Source organism: Myzus persicae, unplaced genomic scaffold (genome assembly GCF_001856785.1).
Source record: "Myzus persicae strain clone G006 unplaced genomic scaffold, MPER_G0061.0, whole genome shotgun sequence".
In the NCBI taxonomy this organism is placed as follows: domain Eukaryota; kingdom Metazoa; phylum Arthropoda; class Insecta; order Hemiptera; family Aphididae; genus Myzus; species Myzus persicae.
Window position 1 is genome coordinate 43,632 of NW_019100469.1, and position 23,496 is coordinate 67,127.

Genomic DNA, 23,496 nt, shown 5'->3' on the forward strand with positions numbered 1-23,496 from the left:
TTTTATTATTTATTAGCTATTATATAATACTATACCTATATATATAGGCTATATTATATTTATATTTTGAATGTTATATTATTGTTATTAACTTTTGAGTCAATTGGTACCGGCTTACAGCGGTAGAACAGCGTGTGGGCCGTGGTATTAAATATAAATATTAAATAGGCATTCAGATTCGATATAGCTTAAAATGAATCTAAATAATTTGAAAATGGCATTGAGAGTATTATAAAATATAATAAAAAAGTTAATTTTAATATTTTAGAATATTACAACAAAATTACTAAGACCGTTATTCTTTGTTTAAACATTTAGTTCGTCAATATTTTAAATTCAAATGCTACAAAAAAAATTCTTAGGTGATCAATATTCTTTAGATTTTTTAATAAAATTAAAGTAAAGTATTTATGAAGAACCTTCGATAAAATGTTTTAACCAAATATATTAAAATTGAACATTTTGTAAACTTTTAACTAGATGTATAATATACCTAATTGACAATTTTGTCAAAAATGTAACATCGAACTTTATTTACATGATAAAGCAACAAAAATGTTTAAAATATTTATGCTGGGTTTGATTATGTGAAAGTCTGATCTTTACCTATTTAAATATAAGCTTAAATAAATAAAAGTCAACTCAATCCATTATGGTATACCGAACGCGTTTTAAAATTTAAACAAAGCTCTATATTAAAATAGAATCAATGATTTACAAATACATCCTGCGACGAATAATCCAAAAAAAAATCCGAAAATCCATACAACGATGAATGTTATATTAAAATAAATAAGTTATAAAATTAAACATGGTACCAATATAGTTTCGTTTCGTTGAACTCTCATGTGTTTTTTATTTTAGTCTTCGAGAATCTCCTTGGCCGTCACCGCCGCACCGCGTGGGGGCCCGTATGACGTGGTAAAAGCCTGGCGGTCACCAATATTATTATTATTGTCACAGAGCCGGTCTTTCTCTCTCTTTAAACTCGTATTCGTAAGCTTTCACCGACGAATTCGTTAAAAAATAATTTTAATGAATATCAATTATCATCAAATAAATGTAAAATTTAGTTTGTAGGCAAAAGCTTATCTTTGAAATTATACACTGAAGACTAAACCGATTTCAATAAAATGTTTATTTTAAAATAATTTAATTAAAAAAATATATTTTTTAACTTTTTTACCAAAACATTAAAAAAATTTAAAACATGAACTATTTGCAGTGCTTGTCCCTGTGAGTCTTAATAAATACCAGAATTATGATATCTCCATTATTTCAGGAGATATCGCAATGAGTAAATCCTCCAGTACACCCTGTATACATATAGTAGATTTTTTGTTTTGTAAACGTTTTAACTCCAAAACTAACTTGACTAAATTCGTCAAAATAAAGTATAAGCTGACTATTATTTTATAGTTAAAAATGTCTCATATATTTTTTCTTAGACCAATCTCAACATTTAAAAAATACAAATGCATATTTTTTATACACAATAATTCAATAATTAAATACAATTTATTCGGTTAATTAATTAATAAGGCTTGTTTGGCTTACTTTATTAAGTGTTAATCGTGATTTTTTTATTACTTAATTAATTTTAAATATTATCTATAATAGCATCTTACTGCTTCTGTAACTATACTAACTTTATTTGTATGTATATACATATATATATATATATATATGGGTGGGGGTTGTCTGACCGAAAATCTAGTGGCCGAAAGTCTAGTGATCGAAAAAAAGTGACCGAAAAGGTATCTGGTCGAACACTTTCTTGATCGAAAAATATAATATCGAAAATGCAAATGATCGAAATGTTATGTAATCGAAATTTGTCATGGTCGAAAAATATATATTTTGTGTTAATTATTTTAAAAAAAAAAACATAAATTATAATATAAAATTAATTTAAGTAGGTAGTATAACGTAGAAAAAATTTGTTATAAAATATAACTTATAAGTATTAGTATAAATATTATAATATAATGAGTAATTAAAACTTTAAATTTTGAGCTATTCCTCTTAAATACTCTAATAAATCATAACCCGGATCAGCTAATAGTCTTTGTTGCACTTCTTTTAAGCGTATATTGTGCGATTGTACTTGAATTTTCATTTTTTTATTACTACGTCCATAAAGTAACATCTCAATTACTGATTCAGTTTCGTTCTGAGTAGATTGTAAGGTTTTGATTAATTTATGCAGTCCTACGACAAATAATAATAAAATTAATAATATAATTAGTGATAAATAATAATGTCGATTTCAGACAAACCTGGATGTGGCGATATTAATCTATTTAATTTTCTATGCCAGGATTCTGCCGTATTTGTCGTCCTGGGCAATCCTGATGATAACCTTTCAGCTACAGACCATAATTCTGGAGGGAAAAGTGGAGGTGTGTAAACTGATTCTCTTCTTGGTCTTCCTCTTGTTTTCATAACTTGTTTACCCATTATGTATGAATGTTCAAAATACTTTAATACTCTTTACTTCGACCAAAAAACCCATTCGACCACAAAATATTTCGACTATATTAATAAAATATTCGATCATCTGTTTTTCGACCAAAAAAAGATTCGATCACATGACATTTCGATCGCTTTTTTTCGATCACTAAACCTTCGACCAAATGGCCTTCGACCAAATGACTCGCACCGATATATATATATATATATATATATATAAATGTAAATAGTAATTTAATTTAAGTTCGGTGAATAAATTGTTTTATGAAAATTCTAAAAAAAAGTAGGTGTAGGTATGTACCTACCAACTAACCTACCTAGTGGCTCATATTCATATAGATATTATAAATTATAATTAACTATATCAATATTCAATATAATTGCACAAAGTATATAATAAAACCTGATAAAAACGTATATAGATTATGTTTATACATATATTTATTTTCGTTTTTATTGCATTTCAGGCAGGTTAGGTTCCTCATAGTGTAGGTTAGGCATAGGTACCTGCCTAAATAAGACGGGCAAAGCTCAAGAGCACAGATTAAACATAAAATAATGTTTAAGATAAGCATGTAATACATAGGTATAAATGTATAATTTAATGTTTTAATTGAAATTACGGACTCATAGATTAATTGCAATGAGGTATAGGTAGGTTGTACTTACTTACTATATTATACCTTCTGGCTACTTTATTCATCTATTTAATTTCTTATTCTTTTACTTACTGTTGAGATTTCAGGTCGAATTATTAAGCTTTTAAATTGAGTGAAGTGATGATATTGAATGTAATATAATTATATAGGTATTCATATAATAGGTATACCTATAACGTATATATACGGCTATACATATTTATGTATAATATTATCTAAAAATAAACGTTATTAAAAAAGTCAAGTAAAGTTAAGCTGTATATAGGTACTTAGATAAGGCATACTTTTAGTACCTACTTGCTTATTGTTTGGACTAGTTTATAGAGATTAGAGACCAATACTTACGTATTAAATCGTTCAATTAACCTGTCTATTTTATGACTAACTAGTAACTCAATATAGCCAATATAGGTAGTCTTACGTTTAACTTGTTTTCGTAATAGGCTATAGATCTTTTAAAGTTCCTCATTAGTCATCACTCATTACCTACCAACAATCAATGAAAAAGATTTCAAATTGTTTTTAATTGGGTACAAAAAATGCACTTAAAACCTAGTATAGAATTATAAAACGAACATTATTTTATAAACTTATAGCTATTTAGGTATCACAGAATAATGTGATTGTACCATTGAGTTTTCCAAAATATGTAGGTATCCCAATAACGGCTATAACTACCCAAGTCGAGTTCTAGTCACAGACTAATATTTAACACTATCTAATTGCATCTCATCTAGGTATAATAATATGATACCTATTACCTACCCACAACCCACATATTTTGGAAGACTATGTTTTTCCACAATGTATTTTATAGATTTTTATACTATAGGGAACTAAATTTTAACTTGTTTATTGTCTAACTGTCGTCTGCAGTCGAAAGAGGAAGGTATACTTATCACTATTATAAGGTATAATACTATAATTCAATAATTATATAACTATCAAGTATCAACTAAATATCATATATGTATGACTACTGATCAACTATGATATTGTTCGTAGACTTATGTAGTAGATGTTAATACTATTTTTTTGACTACCCAACCTATCACACTGCCATAAACAAAGTACCTACCTAAACATTATACATTAATATTAAAAAATTCATAAATTGTTCTCAAACAGAAAATTAAAATAATGTACTATTGTCTGATAAACAAAATTAAGTAAAAATATTACAATTATTTAAATTTTAAAGAATTAATCTTTTTTTGGTGCCTACCTAAATGAAAAAAACTTCAGATGGGGGCTACAAGTCACATCTGTACGCGCACGCGCCTATGCTACCATTATAGATATTTAGAGACTTTAATAGGCTGCAGGACTGTCAGGACTATAATATGATCCTAAAAATCAGTATTCCTTCATTGTCTATGCCTACTCTACAACAGTTTGTCTTTGATTATACTTAATATAATAGTATGGTAGGCATTGAACACTTAGTCAATGGTATAAGTATACTTATCCAGTAATACATAATATGAATAAAGATAGATGTATAGTTTACAATAAAGGTATATACTTTTTAAAATTTTTTTTATTTATTCTTTAAGAATATAATGGGCCACACCGAACATGTTCGTACCTATATAAATGTATTAAGTTATTAATCGGTAATAACTAATAAGTAATAATTATTATTAATAGTTTCATCAGAATTAAATAATTATTGTCTAATGGCTAGTCATTATGGTCTGTTGTAATATGGATTAAAAATAACATTTTTAGTTGTAGACATAAAAGGTAGGTAGGTAGGTATATATTATAGGTATTCCCATATTTTAGACACATAGGCACAATGCACATAGCAGGTATTGCATAGTTTACCTAGTACCTATTATATACTATATTATACATAATTATTTATTGAATAATCTTTGGAAGGTAAACATCTTTATTATTATGATAGAATTAAATATTTCCAAATTAGACAAATGAAATACCTAAATCACGATAAATTTAAAAGACACCTAAATATTTAAAATTTCATTCCCGCTTTTTTACTCGAGAAAATAAATAAGACACAATACTCTAATTCTCAATTTTGGCGGTTAACATTATCTACTCTTTAAGGTTATTATATAATTACTGATATTAGTGGAGTCAGTGATTATAAAATCACGTTTTGTGGTCCATTTATCAACAATCAAATATTATCATGTTCGATATTTCCTCTTCCATTATTGATCAATAGGTATTATTTGATAGATTATTCATTATTATTATCCATACTGACCACTATTAAAATATTAAATGCTGTGGTCCTCAATCGTAAAGAGTAATTCATAATCGATTTTATATTACATTCTACTTGCGAGTATGTGACTATGCCAGTCTAAGTCTCTGATAACTAATAAGTAATAACTAATAATTACTAACTATATTGCATAATTCATTGTTATTAGATACTCCCACGGCAGTACAGTACTACTACTGACGTACTTTTTGCTTTTCGTGCAATATTCGTTTTATTCATTTTTTCCACGTGGTTTTACGCGGTTTCGCTTTAAGTACTCAGGTAGTTTTAAACCAGTGATTCATATAATAATATTTTATATGACACTGTAATATATTTATGGAAAACATCAGTTTATTTTTCATCAATTTAACAGAAGCTATTTATTTTTATAGATATTGTAATGGCTAATGTACTTGTGGTTGGTGGTGGAGGTCGAGAACATGCAATTGCCTGGAAACTAACACTTTCTTCAAAAGTAAGAATGATTTAAATTTAAAATTAAAGTATTAAATTAAGTATATTTAGCTATTATTACCAACAATTTGTTTAAATACTTGGGTGTAGTGTATTAATTTTTGCCTATTAAATATAATTTGAAATGTTTACTTAATAATTAATGTTAAAGAAGAAGTTGAAAATATTTACAATAATTGCATAAAAATGTGATTGACTAAAATGTAACATACTAATCATTGGCTATTAAATCATACATTAGTCACAGCTGATTTTTAATAAATGTTGATGATTGTCATTGCAACTTGGCCTAAATTAGGTATTAAATGTATGCAACTGTATAAGTGTTATATTATTTTAGAAATATTGTAATTTTTAATTAAAATTGTTGGATAAAGCTATTTCTTATTTTCTAAATTACCTATATCAGTTAAGCAATTGATCAGATATATATTTTATTTCTTTTTGAAGTTTATCATGTATAGATACATTAATACCTATGTATCTAAATAATTACATAATTCTGCCAGATCCAACACATTATGCTAAGTATTTATTGTCATTTTCTCAACTAATAAATAATTTAATAAGGTTAAATGTATCATGTTGTAGGCATTAGATAAGTATTTGATAATAATAGTTTTTTAGAACTACCATTCTTACTTGTACTGTAACATCAAAAAACCTAAATTAAGTAAGACAGTTTAAATAAAATCTAATGGGAGGTACTACCTACGTTAATTTTTTTTAAACTTATTTATAAGACTATTTAAACATTATAATACTATTAAATATGTGAAAATAAACTGGTAAATGCCTTACAAATTATGTCAAAAAAGACATTGATTGTGTATTATTTAAATTTTTTATGGTGCCTTTTAATACCTTTAGGTCAGACAGTGAAGTTATAAAAATTGTATACATAGATAAGTGTCTACCTATTAAAACATATTTATATTTATAATATTTTTGAATTTATTATTTTAATACATTTTTCTTTTTATAGGTGAATAAAATTTATATCACGCCAAATAATATTGGAGCCTCAACATTGCCTCAAATTGAATTTGTAGATTTGGATGTCAACAATTTTGAAGTATGAAGATAAAAAATATTGTTATTTATATTTTTTTATAAAAAAAAAATATTAGCTGATAGCCTATTTAACATAGATTAGGAAGTTCATGTTTTAAATTCCTTATTCATTTTCAGTTGCATAATTTGAATATTTTTTTTTGTTATTGCTTAGTTCTTGAACTAAAACTTGCAATTCATTGATTTTTAACAACGAACCAACTTCAAACAAAATTATTTTAATTTCATAAACTTGTGCAGAAACAAACTTGTATTTTTTAATTTCAAACTGAACCAAACCGAACTGTTCAAATTGTGTACCATACCCAAATTGCTATAGACTCAAAAACAAAGAAAACTAAATTTATTAAACATTATATTGATAAAGTTATGATGAAAAATACAAACAAAATGTATATTTACGCTAAAAATTATTATTATTTTTTTTTTAACAAATTCGGTAGTGAGTTGATTTCATTGTTCTGAATATATGTAATTTACAATTTTGTTTTTTGAATAGTTTATAACATTACTAGTTCTATGTTGAATTTTATAATTATTAAAGTAAACAATTCGCAAGTTTATAGAGTCTACATTAAAAATGTTTAAAAGGATGACATACTAACACATGCATTCTATCCGTCTTACAAACACATTACATAGCAAATTGTATGTACTGAATAATTTATTTAATCTTGTTATATTTAATTATAGAGTGAATTAACCATTACCAAATTTAGGTGTAAGAATATTATGTAGTGGTCTTCCACTAACATTAGATTTTTTTTGTATTTTAATTTTATACCTAGTTATGAGCATTTTAAAATTGTAAATTAAACATAAGATTATGAATTATTCAGAACATACAATTTGCTATGTTAAGCGCTTGTAAGACTGAGACAACTCAACATGCAAGTAGGGGCCCCTTAATGTTATTGTTTTGAAACTTTTTCTAGTATTTGTGCATATTTTTTATTTGTTACATGATCTCTAATGTGACAATGTGTTATGTGTTGGTTTAAATGTTGAGGTATTAAATAATTTGAGAAAACTATGTAAAAATATAGGGCAATCAATAAGTGCCAATAAAATAAATCTTGTGATAATTTTAATATTATTAATATTATTTTTGAAAGGATTTTACATTGTTTTTTAGTTTTTGGCAAAATGGTGTGTGGAAAAATCTATTGATTTAATAATTGTGGGTCCTGAAGATCCCCTTGCATCAGGAATTGCTGATGTTTTAGCTGCTTATAACTTGAACTGTTTTGGACCATCTGCTAAAGCAGCCCGTATTGAAAGTGACAAAGAATGGTCAAAACAATTTATGGATGAATTTAATATCCCTACAGCCAAATGGAGATCATTTAATGATGTTAAACAAGCAACAGATTTTGTTTATTCGTAATTATTCCAATTAATATTTATAAAATACAATTTGTATAATATGATATTTATTTAATCTATATTGTAAATTTGTTCTAGTGCTGATTATCCTGCATTGGTAGTAAAAGCAAGTGGTCTTGCTGCGGGTAAAGGAGTGGTAGTTGCTTCTAATAAACAGGAAGCATGCTTGGCTTTAGATGCTATCTTAACAGAAAATCGATTTGGTAAAGCTGGCCAGACAGTTGTAGTTGAAGAATTGTTACAAGGAGAAGAAGTTTCAGTATGATGTATTAATTTTGACCTTGAAAAGCGTTTAAATTTATACTTGGTATTTTTTTATAGGTCTTATGTTTTTCTGATGGTGTTAATATAAATGTTATGCTACCAAGTCAAGATTATAAAAGGGCATATAATCAAGACAAAGGTCCAAATACTGGAGGTATGGGAGCATTTTGTCCTTGTTACAACATGCCTCAAAATGAATTGGATGAAGCAAAAAATATTTTACAAAGAGCAGTTGATGGTCTTCGTAATCGTGGAACTCCTTTTGTTGGTGAGTATTTTGATTGATCATTGTTATTACTTATTTTTATAAATTATTATTTATTTTATGCTTTTTAGGTGTTCTTTATGCTGGATTAATGGTAACCAATGATGGAATTAGAGTTTTAGAGTTCAATTGCCGTTTTGGTGATCCTGAAACCCAGACAATATTGCCACTATTAGAATCTGACCTTTATGATATTATGAAAGTATGTCATTAATAATAACTTAGAATATACAATTTTTGAACAATTAACAATTGTATTAAATGTATTTTAATATTAATACTTTATAGGCATGTTGTGTTGGTGCTTTGGATAAAGTTGAAGTTCAATGGAAAACTGATCAATTTTGTGTTGGTGTTGTGATGGCTAGTAGAGGATATCCGTTAACATCCAGTAAAGGGGATGTAATATCTGGTAATTTATGCAACTGAGTAATTAAATTGTTTTTAAAACATGGTTATTATTGGAATTTTTTAGGATTACCTAGTGTAACAAAAGGTATGGTGTTTCACATGGGTACTAAGTTAAACAACTATGGAGAATTGGTAACAAATGGAGGCCGTGTATTAATTGTAGTAACTACTCATCAAGACTTAGTCATAGCTGCTGCCAGAGCCACTATGGCTTGTGGTAGAATAATGTTTAATGGCGCTCAATTCAGAACTGATATTGCTCATAGAGGAATTGCTAGGTTTGAATAGTTCATTACATATTTTAATAATTACCTATACTTTTTTAAATATTTTAAATTTATTATTGTAGAGCAATTCTTGCTAAAGGTGCCACAACCTACAAGTCAAGCGGTGTCGACATCACTGCTGGAAATAATTTAATTCCAATTTATAAACAAATGGTATCTATTACAAAACGTCAAGGAGTACTTGGAGATTTGGGTGCATTTGGTGCCATGTTTGATCTCAAGGCAGCTGCATTCCAGGACCCAATACTTGTGTCCAGTTCAGATGGAGTTGGAACTAAATTGAAGGTATGGATAGAAATATAACTATTATCTGGCACAACTAAGTTGTAACTAGGGGTTTTCAATGACTGGTCCGAGTAGCTTCTGCAGGTTTTCATATAAAGGTCAGAGTTTGATCCTCCGTAACAATTAAAAATGATATATTTTCCTTCAAACTTCTACAGACTGAAGGACTTCATTTATATAAATAGCGTTCACTAAGTTTGGAAACGGTCGTTAGGTACCAATAGCGTTAGAGATTTTAAGGAGGAGGGCCTGGGCTGAAGCCCAAGTTACACAATAAAGTATCTATAGAATTATTGATGACCTACAAAAATTTCCAATAGAACAGAGGTAACAGAATACCTAGTTATTACAATATTGACAAAAAATAAAAGTTTTCATCTACTTAAGTAGTTGTTGAAATTATATTCATAATACAAATATACATTATATTCTTAATATATCACATAACACTTAAATAGGAATTATTAAAACTGTATAAGAGTAATAAATAACAACAGGATAATATAACTATAGAACACATTTTTATTTAAAAACAAATTGTATTTACTTTTACAACTTATACTTCAAGTATTGAGTATCAAAAAATACATTGCAGTACCACCTAGATATATTTGTATACAAAGAAAAGTCTTAAATACACTGCATCATAAGCTTTAATAATATTGAATGCTCTTAAAAAAAATCCGAAATATTTGCCACAAAAGCCTCCTCCCCCTATTTGCGTTTATGTACTCATTTGGGACTGATCAACGGTAATATGACATAATTAATGAGGTGATTAAATATTTTACCTTATAAATGTGCAGCGGTATTATTGTATTACTACTATTTGTAGCTTAAAAATAAGCAAACAGTAATTAAAGCGTTTCCAAATTTTTTGAAACACCTTGCATATATTATTTTTAATTAGTAATTATATGTTTTTGTTTATTACGAGTATGTTAATGTATGAGTACGAGTCTAAATTATTTATATTGTTTTCACTTTTAAATGTTTGCTTAAACTTATGGTAAGGTTTTTTTTTGTACCCCTATGTTCGAATGAACTCAAAGCATATTGATTTTTTAGTTTTAAACAGTCATGGTATTTTTATACAATATCTTCCATTTCCTTATCCTTCTGTTATTTATATTTTGTTAAATTTGAACCACGTGTTTTGATATAATCATTTGTTTGATAATTTTTAAGATTTCTAAAAATTGAAAAATGTTTGAGTACAACATCCAATTCAACTTAGAATTAAATGATTCACATGCATTACAGTATGAATTGACGAGTTTCAGATTTCTTTTTCATACTGATGGCTGAAATGTACTTTCTTTTGGTATTTAATAAACTGTCTTTATATAATAGTGTAGTCATACCACTACGCAGGGCCGTATTTACAATTTTGGTGCCCTGGGTCAACCATAATTTTAAGCCCCCCCCCCCCCAAACCAAAAAATAGATCCACTTTTTTGATTTTTCTTAACACATTTATAGTTATAATTCTTTATGGTTAAGTCATGGTTGTCTATCTACAACCGTGGTTATGTTAAAATAATATTAATTATATTCTATGCTAGGCGCTAGCACTTATCCGTTATCGTTGCACTGTTAAGTACTCAAGGGTCAAGTCACAGTACAAATTTTTTCCAAAAAAAAATATTTATTGATACAATATTACACCGAGTTACGGCGAGGGGCCCGGCCACCCCCTAAATAGATCAATATTTGGCCGCCCAGGGCAAATGTCCCCATTGCTCCCCCCTAAATATGGCCCTGCCACTATTTAGGTTAGTAACTTTAGTGATTGTTCCAAATTAATCTACGGCTAAATTATTTGGTGATATCTACAGTTAAAGTATAGAAAAGCCTGGTCTAAATAGTTTCTAATTTATGATGTGGATAAACTATTATTGTGGAAGCAATTTGGACCTCTAGTTGACACATCGCGGACATGGACCTACAGCTGACAAATTTTGAACACAACTCAGTTGTCTCAATATATATGTATTTTTTTTCCTTGGTCAGCCCTATATATTATTCATATTCATTCTTTTTTAAAATAATTTTATGCAATTTAAAGGTTGCTCTAACATGTAATAGTCATGAATCAATTGGGCAAGATCTTGTTGCAATGTGTGTTAATGATATATTAGTTCACGGTGCTGAACCTTTATTTTTCCTTGATTATTATGCAACTGGTCGATTGGAAGGAGGAGCTGTTGTTCAAGTTGTCAAAGGCATTGTAGATGGTTGCCGTCAATCCGGATGTGCTCTCATAGGTGATTATTGGTTATGACTTATTCATATAAATAAAACATTTAATTTCAATTTATTTTTAGGTGGAGAAACTGCAGAAATGCCAGGTCTTTATCGAAATAATGATTATGATGTAGCAGGTTTTGCTGTAGGAGCAGTAGAGCGAAATAAGATTTTACCTCATATTGAAGATATTGTTTCTGGGGATGTTGTTATTGGTTTAGAATCAAGTGGTGTTCACGCAAATGGATTTAGTTTGATTCGTAAAATAATGGATATGGGTTGTCATAAATTTACAGATGAAGCCCCTTTTAGCTTGGAAAAGAAGACCTATGGTAACTTTTAATTGCTCTAAGAACTACTTTTGAGGAACCTCGTATTAAATTTTCATGTTTTTTTACTTAGAAATATATGTCTCATTATTTACTATTAATAAAAAAAAACTAAAAAAAATGTCAAAATAATTTGAAAAATGTCTCTCTAAAAAAAAGCATAGGTGTTGGTATCTAGTTTAGCTTGATACAATTTGCTAAAGGAAACCTTCAATGTTGAATTTTTAATGCTTCTTTACATAACGGCGGACAAAAAAAATACATCATTGTAAAACCAATTCTCAGAATCTAATATTAATAAGAAATGTACCTAATTTTTAATCAGCTTAAGTTTTATTTGAACAACAGAATTTTGAGTGTATTAAATAAAAAATTATTTATACCAAAAATATTGTTTATTACAAAGAATAAGTATTCAAAATTGTATCATTTGTATTGATAATAGTTATATATTTCTTAAACGTTTAAATACATTTTTTAGGTGAAGAATTATTGACTCCTACAGTAATTTATGTTGAGCGTGTATTACCTTCAATAAGAAATAATAATATAAAAGCATTGGCTCACATTACTGGAGGTGGTTTAATAGAAAATATTCCACGTATTTTACCAAAAAATAAAAAAGTTATTTTAGATGCTACAAAATGGAATATACAGCCTGTTTTTGGTTGGATAGCTGCAACAGGTATAGTTAATATTTATTACATATTAATTTTTGTCAATTTTTAAGTAATTTATGTTGATTAATGTATGTAATTTGGTTTTATAGGTAGCATCAATGAAGCAGAAATGTTACGAACATTGAATTGTGGTTTAGGTATGGTATTAATAGTTGATAAGAAACATGTTGAAGATGTTCTGTGTGCTACAAATGGTAAAGTTGTTGGCATAGTTGAAGAAAAAATGTCTGGTAAGTTCCACCACTGACCAGTCCACATAATATATCGAAAAGTATATTTAACTTTTTGTAGACTGCGTAACAATACATATATATAATTTAGAATAAAGAGAGCTCAAAGTGTGAACTTTCATTAATACTTGTAGACGAACAACCAGTTGAAGTGAAAAAATTTGCAAATGCCATGGAGCCTTTGATGCGTCCTCATATTCAGACCTATGTGGCATCTAGGATGCATCCAAAAATGCGTGTAGCTGTTCTTATATCAGGATCTGGAACTAATTTACAGGTAAACCATAGTCATAATAAATACTCTTTATAATGCTCAATAAATTCACAAATCCCTTGTTAATAATTTTTGTTTTTATTTTTAATGTAGTCTTTGATTGATGCAACTACTGATGACCCATCTATGATGTCAGAAATTGTTTTAGTAATTTCCAACAGACCAGAAGTCGAAGGTCTAAAACGTGCCAGACGTGCTGGTATATTGGCTTTGGTAATATATTGAAAAATTATACTTTGTAAATGAAAATGTATTTAATATTTATTTGTTTAGGAAATAGATCATACTAAGTTTAACACACGTGAAGAATTTGAAAATGAAATGTTGAAAGCATTAGATCAAACACAAGTAGATGTTGTTTGCTTAGCTGGTTTCATGCGCGTGTTAACAAATAACTTTGTGAACAAATGGAGAGGTCGTCTATTAAACATACACCCTTCACTTTTACCTTTATTCAAAGGTCTTCATCCTCAAAGGCAAGCCCTTGAATCCGGTGTACGAGTTGCTGGCTGCACAGTCCATTTTGTAGAAGTAAACATTTTTATTTTATTTTTATTTTTTGTTATATACATTTATTTGTGAATGGAATTTTTAGTTAGAAATTGATGCTGGAGCAATCATAGTACAAGAAAGTGTGAACATGAGTTTAGATGAAACAGAAGAAAGTCTTATCGAAAAAATTAAGAAGGTTGAACACATTGCTTTCCCAAAGGCGTTGAAACTGTTTGCTACTAATCAAGTTTATTTGGATAAAGATATTGGTAAAGTAAAATGGTTATCAAATTCAAGCGATGTATTTAGGAATATTGTTTAAATAACAATGAATTACTTTTACATTATTTTATTTTTCCATTAGATTTAAATATATAATTGTTTCTGAGTACACTTACAATACTTAAACTATTGTTATAGAGTATGTTTTGTGTCTAATTTTTTTATCATGATACCATGTATTTAAAAAAAATTATTTGTTGAATTTTTTACACGTGTCATTCTTTTGCCAATTTTGTAATTTTTTAGATTCTACCGATTTAAATATATAAAAGATTATTGTTTTAAATTGTAATATTAAGTATGTTTCAATAAATAAAACTATTATTTCATTTTTTTTTTTATTATTATTTATATTTAACATGATTTATTTAACATTTAGTAGTGTAAATAATCTTACTACTGATTAATTTAATCAAATATGATGGGATAACGTTAAATGAGAAAAATATTAAACACTCATAGAGGTTTAAAAACATTAAATCTCAATAATAAAATTTAGAATATCAAAGTGTATTTATTTTCCTCGTAATTAGCATGTAAAAGTATAAGTTGTTATTAATTTATTATACTGTCACACAGTATACAATTATACTACTATAATTCAACAATAGTTATTCCTTTAAAAATTAAGTGAATTACAAATTGTAAAGTACACTACATAAATAATTTAGTGCTAAACAAACAATAAAACATAAGTGCATAACCATAGCAACATAAAATATCTTATTGCATGTTTTATCTATTCTCACATATGATTAAAAATCAAAGATTATTTTTTGAATAAAAATGGGAGTAAGTATAATATAATAATATAGGTAATTAATCACTAAATTTTTATTTTTAAATGCTACTTAATTTAATAGGATTTAAAAGCAACTACAATAAAAGATGCAATAAAAAGTTGGGAAGATGAAAATAAGGAATCTGCGAGTGAAGCTACAAATATTTGTTTACAATTTCAGTGGCCACCGATTGAAAAAATGGATAATAATTTATCGGTATTAACTAAATGCGAGTATGTGTCATTTATTAAAAATAATAATAATTGTTAAATATTATATATTTTGAAGATGCAAGTGTTAATATTTGTTATAGGAAATTATCATTAAGTACAAATATGATTGAAAAAATAAATGGTCTTGCTGCTCTAAGGCACTTAAAAATTTTATCATTGGGACGAAACTATATTAAGGCTTTTACTGGACTTGAACCATTGGCCGATACTTTAGAAGAATTATGGATATCTTATAACTTCATTGAAAAAATGAAAGGGGTTCTAGGCATGCGTAAGCTAAAAGTCTTACACATGTCCAATAATAATGTTAAAGAATGGGCAGAAGTAAATAAGCTTGCAGAAATGGAAAGTCTAAAAGACTTTTTATTTGTTGGTAATTTATTATTATGTACTTATATCATATTGTCATTCAAATTCGGTGTATAATTGTAATATACTTTCAACAGTTCAACTATACCACTATTTACTTTTAAGTAGTGCTAGGATGTTAATGACCTAAAAAATACACAAACATGCACTAAAAAAAATGCAAAAATGACCTAAAAATTCTAAAAAAATGTTCTTAGATGAACCAAAAAAATTTTAATTTTAAAATAAATATTATTAATTATTAATTATTATTTATTCATTAAATCAAACAAATATATTCAAATTTGAGTTGACTTGTGAATTTAATTAATTATATTACTTTTTCGATTCATACCCAATTCGCCGACAACTCAGTTTGCTAACAAATTTATTAGTTTTAAAATATTTTTAATATTATTTTATTAATATAGTTTCAATTTTCCAGATGACGGTGACAATATATAAAACTAAAACGGGTATAACAGCGATAATATTATGGTATGTTGTCAATATAAGTTCAAAGATACTATTCAAAGTACTATAGGTGCTAATTGAGATTAAATATACATTACATATTAAAAAAACTTAAAATAAACAAAAATTAGTTTAAATACAAAAAATGAGCTTAAAAATACAATAAAATGCATCTTAACACAGAAAATGCAAAAAATACAAAATAAAAATTACACACTCAAGAAACAAATTTAGTTTTTGGTTAGAACTTAGAACTATATGGCACTTAAAGAAAAAAAATGCAAAGTCACCAAAATCCTAGCTCTACTTAATACTTAAAAGTATTTACATCAATTGATCACAATCATTGTCCGATTATATTTTGTCTCATTTAATGCCAACTTTCCACTGTAATAACTTTTACATTGGATAATTTATATATTATTCATCTAGAATTTAGACCATTTGTCAAAAATAAAACTATTATTAATGTTACTTAAATAATGTGGGTTGGATATTATGCATACCTCCTTCTATTTAGTTTTGAATTTTATCTATTACCAAACGTATTATTCAATTATTGTCCATATTAATTTTGACAAACGTGCACATATTTAACAATTAATATGCGATACGATTTACAATGGTATCGTATAAATCATTTATGTACGTATATTATACGTTAGCAGTTCATATTAATTTATTCAGATAAGGTTTGTAGTTATAGAAAAAAATAATGTTCACAATATCCTTTAATTAATATGACATTAGCTTATTTACAGCCATTATCTTTGTTTAACCTCATTAATCATTATAATAAATAGTTACAATTTTCTTAGGAAATCCACTTTACGACTGTTTGGATGAATCTGTATGGCGTAGCGATTGTATTAGAAAGCTTCCTAAACTAGTAATATTGGACGGAGTACCAATCATAAGGGATTAAAAACATCTCAGTTGAAAACAAGTAAGTCTAAATTTGCTAAGAAGTAAAATATTTTGTCTTATTTAAAAAATAAAAATGTACCTATGATTTATTATTAAGATGCTGGATTAAGATATTAATCACTTGAAGTTAAAAAGTTTGGCGCGTTGAGTTAATTTATATGTAATATTTGATTATTTTTGTTATTAAGTTTCTAAAGTAGGTATATAAGTATAATATTATTCATAAACCATGATAGTTATAGGTAGGTACTCAAATGATTTGGTGTGTTATAAGTGTTTTTTTATTGAACAAACAAAACATCGGCGACAACGGCCATTAGTTGTTGTAGTTACATTGGTTGCGCGTGCAACTATTCTTTCCTAATAAGTATTCTTAAATATAATATTTTATATTAGATCAAACAATTCAGAATTCCTTAGGAAAGTAAAAATTTAGTAGGTAGTGTCTACGTTCGGTGCGAGTGCTGGATTAAGGACGTTAGGAATGTTGAGTTTGCGAATTCCTCTGTGTACTGAAGGCATTCTGTGAAGTGTGAGGATATGGTTGACTGATAGTTCGGTACCGCAGGTTATGCTCAAAGGTTTTTCATTATAATAGATGTTATGAAATTAATTAATCTGGCATTGTGATTTGTGATACGTGAAATAAGTTTTTAATTTTATCATGTTTAGGTTCATGTTCACTTAATTTTTGAACAAATCGTCTGGGTGGATCATAGTTCGTCTGGATGGATCATAGTTCGTCTGGATGGATCATAGTACTTATATTATTTTAAATATTCACACATTATTCACATTATTTAACGAACAAGACTAAAAGAACCCAAATCGTAATATATATTGTTTATTAAGTATAAACATAACCTACACAATGCCTATTACAAATTCATTTTTTTTTTTATTAAAGGATTCATGTATAATATTAAAATTGGTTAATTATAACTTATAAGGATAAGTATGTACATTTTAAGTCCAAGTAATATATATAATATATATATGTGTGTATGAACTTTTTTTAAAATTAATAATATAGGTACCCACGGAGTGATCCATTTAAAGTGAGACACTCGGTTTTTCAGAAAACACTAAACTTTTGTTAAATATTTCTTTTAGATGATTTTAAGTCGTTATAAGACAACGTTTATGAAAAAAACAATATTTTTTATTTGTTTAATTTTTGTAAGATTTTTTACGATTTTTAAAGGCAGCTTACATTTTTTATTTCATATTTTTAAACAGAATATTATTCGAGGTATTTCGATCCATAAAAATCAAATTTTGTAAGTACTAATAATTTATTAGTTATACATTATAAGAACATATTTAATGTTTAGATGAATGGAGTGGGCACTATACTAAATTATTATCACAAGATTGTGCGTAGTCCCCTAGTCTCCACCCATCAATGCTTTAAGTATTTGTAGCTCATAAACCATACGAGTCCAAAATTCGATTTGTATAAGCGATCCAAGAACTCCAAAATATATTATGCCTTGGAATGAAAATTAAAAATGCATGTTGTCATTAAAAAAAAAAAATACATTTTCAGAAAAATTGTGGTTGTTAACGTTTCAAATGTATGTAAAAAAAATATTTTCATAAAACGTTAATTGTTTTTGGAAATTGAAATGATGAATGTCATATATTGTTAAATAATCACCGGTATAAAACTCATTGATAATAGGATTAAATATTGCAATTTTTCATCTATTCAACTACAATTTGAATGCCTCTTTTGTATTTATCTTTATAAAAACCTTGCAAATACTGGTAGCTATCCTTAGTGTAACACTTTGCTTTCTACGAGCTTTTTTTTAACATCGTTTAAATCAATTTTACTTTTAATTGTTTTCTATCTTTATTCGTAAGGTTATTTTATTAAAAGCCATCATTTAATCACTTATTATACATATATTTGTTACTAATAATAATAATATTTTGCCACAATTAATTAATTAATCCTCTTCAATTTATTTATCAAGATATATTATCATATTAAAACATAGGTATATATATAGGACTTATGCCTGGGCGCCTGGCCTATTATAAAAATTATTTTTCAATTATATTATTATCATGAAATTATTTATCATATATCATCATTAATTATTTTTACTTAAATTATTCTTATCAATTATTACTTCAAAATTATATCATCTATTTTAACACAAAATTATTTTATATTATCCTATATTTAATTTTATTTTCGGTGACAATATATGCATACACCTTTGCCAAAGCTTATACGATGGACATATGAAGTACCAAAGGAAGAATAGATTTAAAAAATATTACACAAAAAAAAATTACAACTTACAATACAATGGCTGAAGCTTTTCTTGGTTCCATTGTCGTTATCTGAGTGCAGTGGTATATGGTAATATAATGGTACATGTCGCGTACTTATAGGTACTTTACTCACAGTTTCTGAATTGGGTGGTTAACTTTATTCCTTAACGGTTGCCTCCGTGTATTTCCACGAAGTTGAAAAAAAATTCTACTTAGGACTGTTAGGATTGAAATCCTACAAATTGTGGCAAATTTTTTGCGTGCCTCACGTACAAACAATTGTGAATGAAAAAGCAAGTAGTTATGTTGTTGAGAGAAGTTGAACTTAGAACTATTTTCTGTAACAGTTAAACCAGCTAGTACCTATCTATCTTCCTATTATCATACTGGGCGCCGTAAAGATGCTCGCTCTAAGTCTGAGAAATCACGTCTGCAGAATGTAGGTAGGCATTCAGATCCCCTACACTGCCTAAACTAACAATAACACAAAAACAAAATACCAACCTATTAGGCACTTGGCACGTATAATATAAAATATACACGATATACCGAAAATAAATGCGATCGCAATATATATGTCCAACTGACCAATATTTTTAAAAAATACATTGGTATTTAATAATAAATAATAAACTAATAACAACTATATACGATACATTTATATACCTTGGATATTGGTTTTAGTGACAGGATCACATAATAATGATACAGCCAACTTGTAACCTCGAAATGGAAGTGTTTTATACATTCCCGGACATCTTTTTTTTTTAGGAATTTTAGAATTAATACAATATTTAATAAGTTAAACGTAATGTGGAATAATTTAATAATTATGCCGGCAGTATGTGAATAGTAACTAAAATTAATCAAAGTATAGAAACTGCTGCAATTTCTACACTAAGTAGTTATTTATTTTATATAGGTACCTGATACTACTATATTACCGATGAATTTCCAGTCGTAATGTCGAATAACTCTTTTCATTTTAGGTGTGCCCATACGCATTATGAGTATGTACATTGTACATTATATATTTTAAGTACCTATATTTGGGTGTGCCTGACGTGTTAGGTATAATTATATTATACCTACTAAAGTGCCTCTATCAAGATACAAGGCACTCTATATATAGATGGTATAATATACTATGTAAGTTTTGTTACCATTGTTCATAATTTTTTTCTCTCTTCAGATGATAACATATTTTAGAACAAGCAACGGGTAGGTATCAATACAAAAAAATAATTTATATTACTCGAGTAGGTACAAACTTAATACATTATAAAGTACTAGATAAGTAGTTATGTTTGTACATGCATAAATAAAATACATAATGTATATACATATATATATTACTATAGATGTCCCTCCAGGCTGTTTCCCATGCTATAAAGATTTGCTTTTTTTATAAATATATTTGTAAAAATATACTAAGCTTATGCCATATTTCTACTAATTATAATAGAAATTGAATGATGAAGCATATTATATGTCCCACCGTCACTTGGTTTTCTGTACTCTCCAATATCAACAAATATACATTTATAATTGGCATCAGTCATCAGATACACTTTGTAGTACGAATGTACGATACAAAAAAAAATGTTTATAATTATAATTTACATAGTTTCAGTGTGAGTAGGACTTCGTAAACGGTTTTGTTTTCCGTCTATACAGCTAATACAGTGTAGGAAGTTCCATTTCACATTAAACTCATTCGCACATTCGCTATACTTAAAAAATCTTCTGGAGTTGGAATAGATAAATGTGTTCTCGATAGTCTATTCCATATTGCGTCACATATTATCTACTTCATATATAATTGCACCAACTGTAGTATTATGCATTTTAAAGCAGAGAGCTAATACTCGAAATGGCATACCAGTTGATAAATACTTGGAAATTAAAGTACGTTAAGTTATCTTAATTAAATATGTATCAAACATTATTGGAACTTTATTTTCGTAAATTTTAGAATTTTAAACTTTTTAGCCGAAGAAGCGAATAATAAATGGGAAGGTTTAAGAGACATGCTTGGAAAAGAGTTTAAGTAAATGCCTAAACCTAAATCTGGAAAAGGATTCACACCATACTCCTCAAAAAGGCCATATTTTAATCAGTTATTATTTTTGAAAGATATATCGATAATTCGGACCGAATATTTTCGGTCCGGCCGGTTCAGGTTAAATGGATACGCGGCTTTAAAAGGGATGCTTTTTAAAAGCTAATAGTATAGGTATTTCCAGGCTGAATTTTTTCAATAGTCCACGTCTACCGCACTGCCCATGGCTGATGGAGAAAAAAAACGTGAAAACGATTAGGTACATTTAATATAATTGTAGTGGGTATTATCTTATAAAAAATAATATTAAAATATTTTATTTTATGCCATATTAACGAAGCTATTATACCAAATACCAATATAACAACATAATACGAATAATATAATATATACCATATACGTATCATTATATATGTGATGTATTATTGGCATGTCCAGGTCTGTAATTGCGTGGAAATTAGAAATGTAGCTAGCTGATAGTCGATAGACCATATTTTAGTATTTTTCTTAGTATGTTGTTCGTTGGTCACTAACAAAAACAATATACAGTAGTGCCCATGACAAAAAAAATAAATATACTAAATACATATATTTTGTCATAGTAGTACCGAGCATCGACGTGGAGACGCGTGACGTACTGAGTATAGTAAAATGAATAATTATTCATTTGTACTGTGCATGCCACATAGTAATGCACTAGGTCAATCGTCATATAAAGGTACACCTGCAGGTTTACAACCTAGAACAGTAGAACCTACTTCATAATACAAATGAACATAATATTATATCATTGGTAGGTAGATAGGTATATTGTACATACAATAGGTATATAGTAAATTGCCATAACTCATAACCTAATAACAGTCTTAACCTTAAGATTCCGAAACTGTGTAGAAGTTGTATATATTTTCTACATGCTTTCTCGCTTATAATTTATAGCATACCAAACTAGAAAATCATTCTACACAATGACAAGTTTAAAAATCAAAAATGTTAAATAGGTACATATTTGGTTCATTTTAAAAAAAGTGGGTAATTAATGTATTCTTTAAAAAAATCGATGTTTTCATTTTGTGATTTATGTATTATAGTAAGCATTTGATAAAACAATTTTTAATACATTTAAAACAATATCACAATGTTCACAAATAAAAGTTAGGTAACAAATACATAGTTTTTGCAATATCGCAATATTTAATATTTTTATAATTTTACTCATTTAACATTTTTGCTTACATAATATATACAGTATACCTACCTATTTTGGATTTTTTATTTCATATTATGTTCAAGCTCATAACGCCTAAATATAGAGCCCGGAATTATGTGCATTTGCATTTTTATTTACAGTGCGTATGCAATACGCATATATATATATATATAGCTAGCTATAATATTCACTATTCAGTACGTTTTTGCACGTTGCAAGACTAAGTTTCATTCTCCCCAACGCATGAATTCAAATACTAAATTGTATTTTGTATATTTTGCAAATTTGGAGGATTATTGCACATTATTAGTTCATAAATGCATATACCAATACCTACTATGTATATTTAACTTAAAATAAATAAACAAATTAAATTTAAGAGGATGTCACGCATTTGTATTCCCTCTCTGACCAACATATATGATGGAACATTTTCGTCCCCAGTTCAGTAGAACTATTCTTGTGTTGTTACTTTGTTAGCTTCTAATATTAATTAGAACGAATTATTTACTTATCCAGTTCAAAATCAAAGATAAGATTGTAAAAATATTTTCTCATGACCGTGCCACGGGGATAAGGGAGGAGCAAAAGCTAGGATAACGGTTTTCAATCATTTATTCATTTTATATCCGAGTACCATGCCTACATTTACCTAACAATCTTTTAAAATCCACTGGGGAGTGTCGAACACCCAGTGGTTATCCTGACAAGGGTTAGGGGGTTGTAATATTGTTAAATAATAAACAAATGCTATGTTTGTAATAATTATTTTCAGATAAAATTTTTCAAAAATAAATTACAACCTCCCCCAACCAATA

At 27.6% G+C, this 23,496-nt stretch overlaps 3 protein-coding genes across 4 annotated transcripts; 2 read left to right on the forward strand and 1 right to left on the reverse strand.

Annotated features, from left to right (window-relative positions):
* Positions 1 to 1,608: 1,608 nt before the first annotated feature.
* Positions 1,609 to 2,741, reverse strand: LOC111039315. Its single transcript, XM_022322816.1, has 2 exons — positions 2,280 to 2,741; positions 1,609 to 2,211 (listed from the first exon to the last, which is right to left on the reverse strand). Exons 1-2 carry the CDS (start codon positions 2,458 to 2,460, stop codon positions 1,997 to 1,999), a joined length of 396 nt encoding a protein of 131 aa, XP_022178508.1. The 5' UTR covers positions 2,461 to 2,741; the 3' UTR covers positions 1,609 to 1,996.
* Positions 2,742 to 5,334: 2,593 nt separating this feature from the next.
* LOC111038170 (trifunctional purine biosynthetic protein adenosine-3) lies at positions 5,335 to 14,569 on the forward strand. Of its 2 annotated transcripts, XM_022321268.1 has the most exons (19): positions 5,335 to 5,451; positions 5,540 to 5,652; positions 5,766 to 5,848; positions 6,833 to 6,922; positions 8,057 to 8,304; positions 8,386 to 8,566; positions 8,629 to 8,839; positions 8,908 to 9,038; positions 9,125 to 9,248; positions 9,312 to 9,525; positions 9,597 to 9,819; positions 11,888 to 12,086; positions 12,147 to 12,398; positions 12,877 to 13,080; positions 13,165 to 13,305; positions 13,440 to 13,582; positions 13,673 to 13,792; positions 13,853 to 14,110; positions 14,175 to 14,569. In XM_022321268.1, exons 3-19 carry the CDS (start codon positions 5,774 to 5,776, stop codon positions 14,391 to 14,393), a joined length of 3,033 nt encoding a protein of 1,010 aa, XP_022176960.1. In that variant the 5' UTR covers positions 5,335 to 5,451; positions 5,540 to 5,652; positions 5,766 to 5,773; the 3' UTR covers positions 14,394 to 14,569. The 2 variants fall into 2 exon arrangements, with proteins under 2 accessions (XP_022176960.1, XP_022176887.1); XM_022321195.1 differs by having other exon boundaries at positions 5,358 to 5,652.
* Positions 14,570 to 15,049: 480 nt separating this feature from the next.
* Positions 15,050 to 18,017, forward strand: LOC111037510 (dynein light chain 1, axonemal). Its single transcript, XM_022320173.1, has 5 exons — positions 15,050 to 15,145; positions 15,217 to 15,368; positions 15,449 to 15,741; positions 17,009 to 17,136; positions 17,790 to 18,017. Exons 1-4 carry the CDS (start codon positions 15,140 to 15,142, stop codon positions 17,113 to 17,115), a joined length of 558 nt encoding a protein of 185 aa, XP_022175865.1. The 5' UTR covers positions 15,050 to 15,139; the 3' UTR covers positions 17,116 to 17,136; positions 17,790 to 18,017.
* Positions 18,018 to 23,496: the final 5,479 nt, after the last annotated feature.

What these genes read in the sequence shown, in the direction of transcription:
- LOC111039315 (XM_022322816.1), bottom strand. Translation starts at nt 2,460, where the DNA reads ATGGGTAAACAAGTTATGAAAACAAGAGGAAGACCAAGAAGAGAATCA. An exon ending in ATTAATATCGCCACATCCAG is followed by an intron (nt 2,212 to 2,279) that starts GTTTGTCTGAAA and finishes TATTTGTCGTAG; the next exon opens with GACTGCATAAATTAATCAAA.
- LOC111037510 (XM_022320173.1), top strand. An exon ending in TCGGTATTAACTAAATGCGA is followed by an intron (nt 15,369 to 15,448) that starts GTATGTGTCATT and finishes TATTTGTTATAG; the next exon opens with GAAATTATCATTAAGTACAA. An exon ending in AAAAGACTTTTTATTTGTTG is followed by an intron (nt 15,742 to 17,008) that starts GTAATTTATTAT and finishes CAATTTTCTTAG; the next exon opens with GAAATCCACTTTACGACTGT.
- LOC111038170 (XM_022321268.1), top strand. Translation starts at nt 5,774, where the DNA reads ATGGCTAATGTACTTGTGGTTGGTGGTGGAGGTCGAGAACATGCAATT. An exon ending in AGTTGAAGAAAAAATGTCTG is followed by an intron (nt 13,306 to 13,439) that starts GTAAGTTCCACC and finishes TAATACTTGTAG; the next exon opens with ACGAACAACCAGTTGAAGTG. An exon ending in GTGCTGGTATATTGGCTTTG is followed by an intron (nt 13,793 to 13,852) that starts GTAATATATTGA and finishes TTATTTGTTTAG; the next exon opens with GAAATAGATCATACTAAGTT.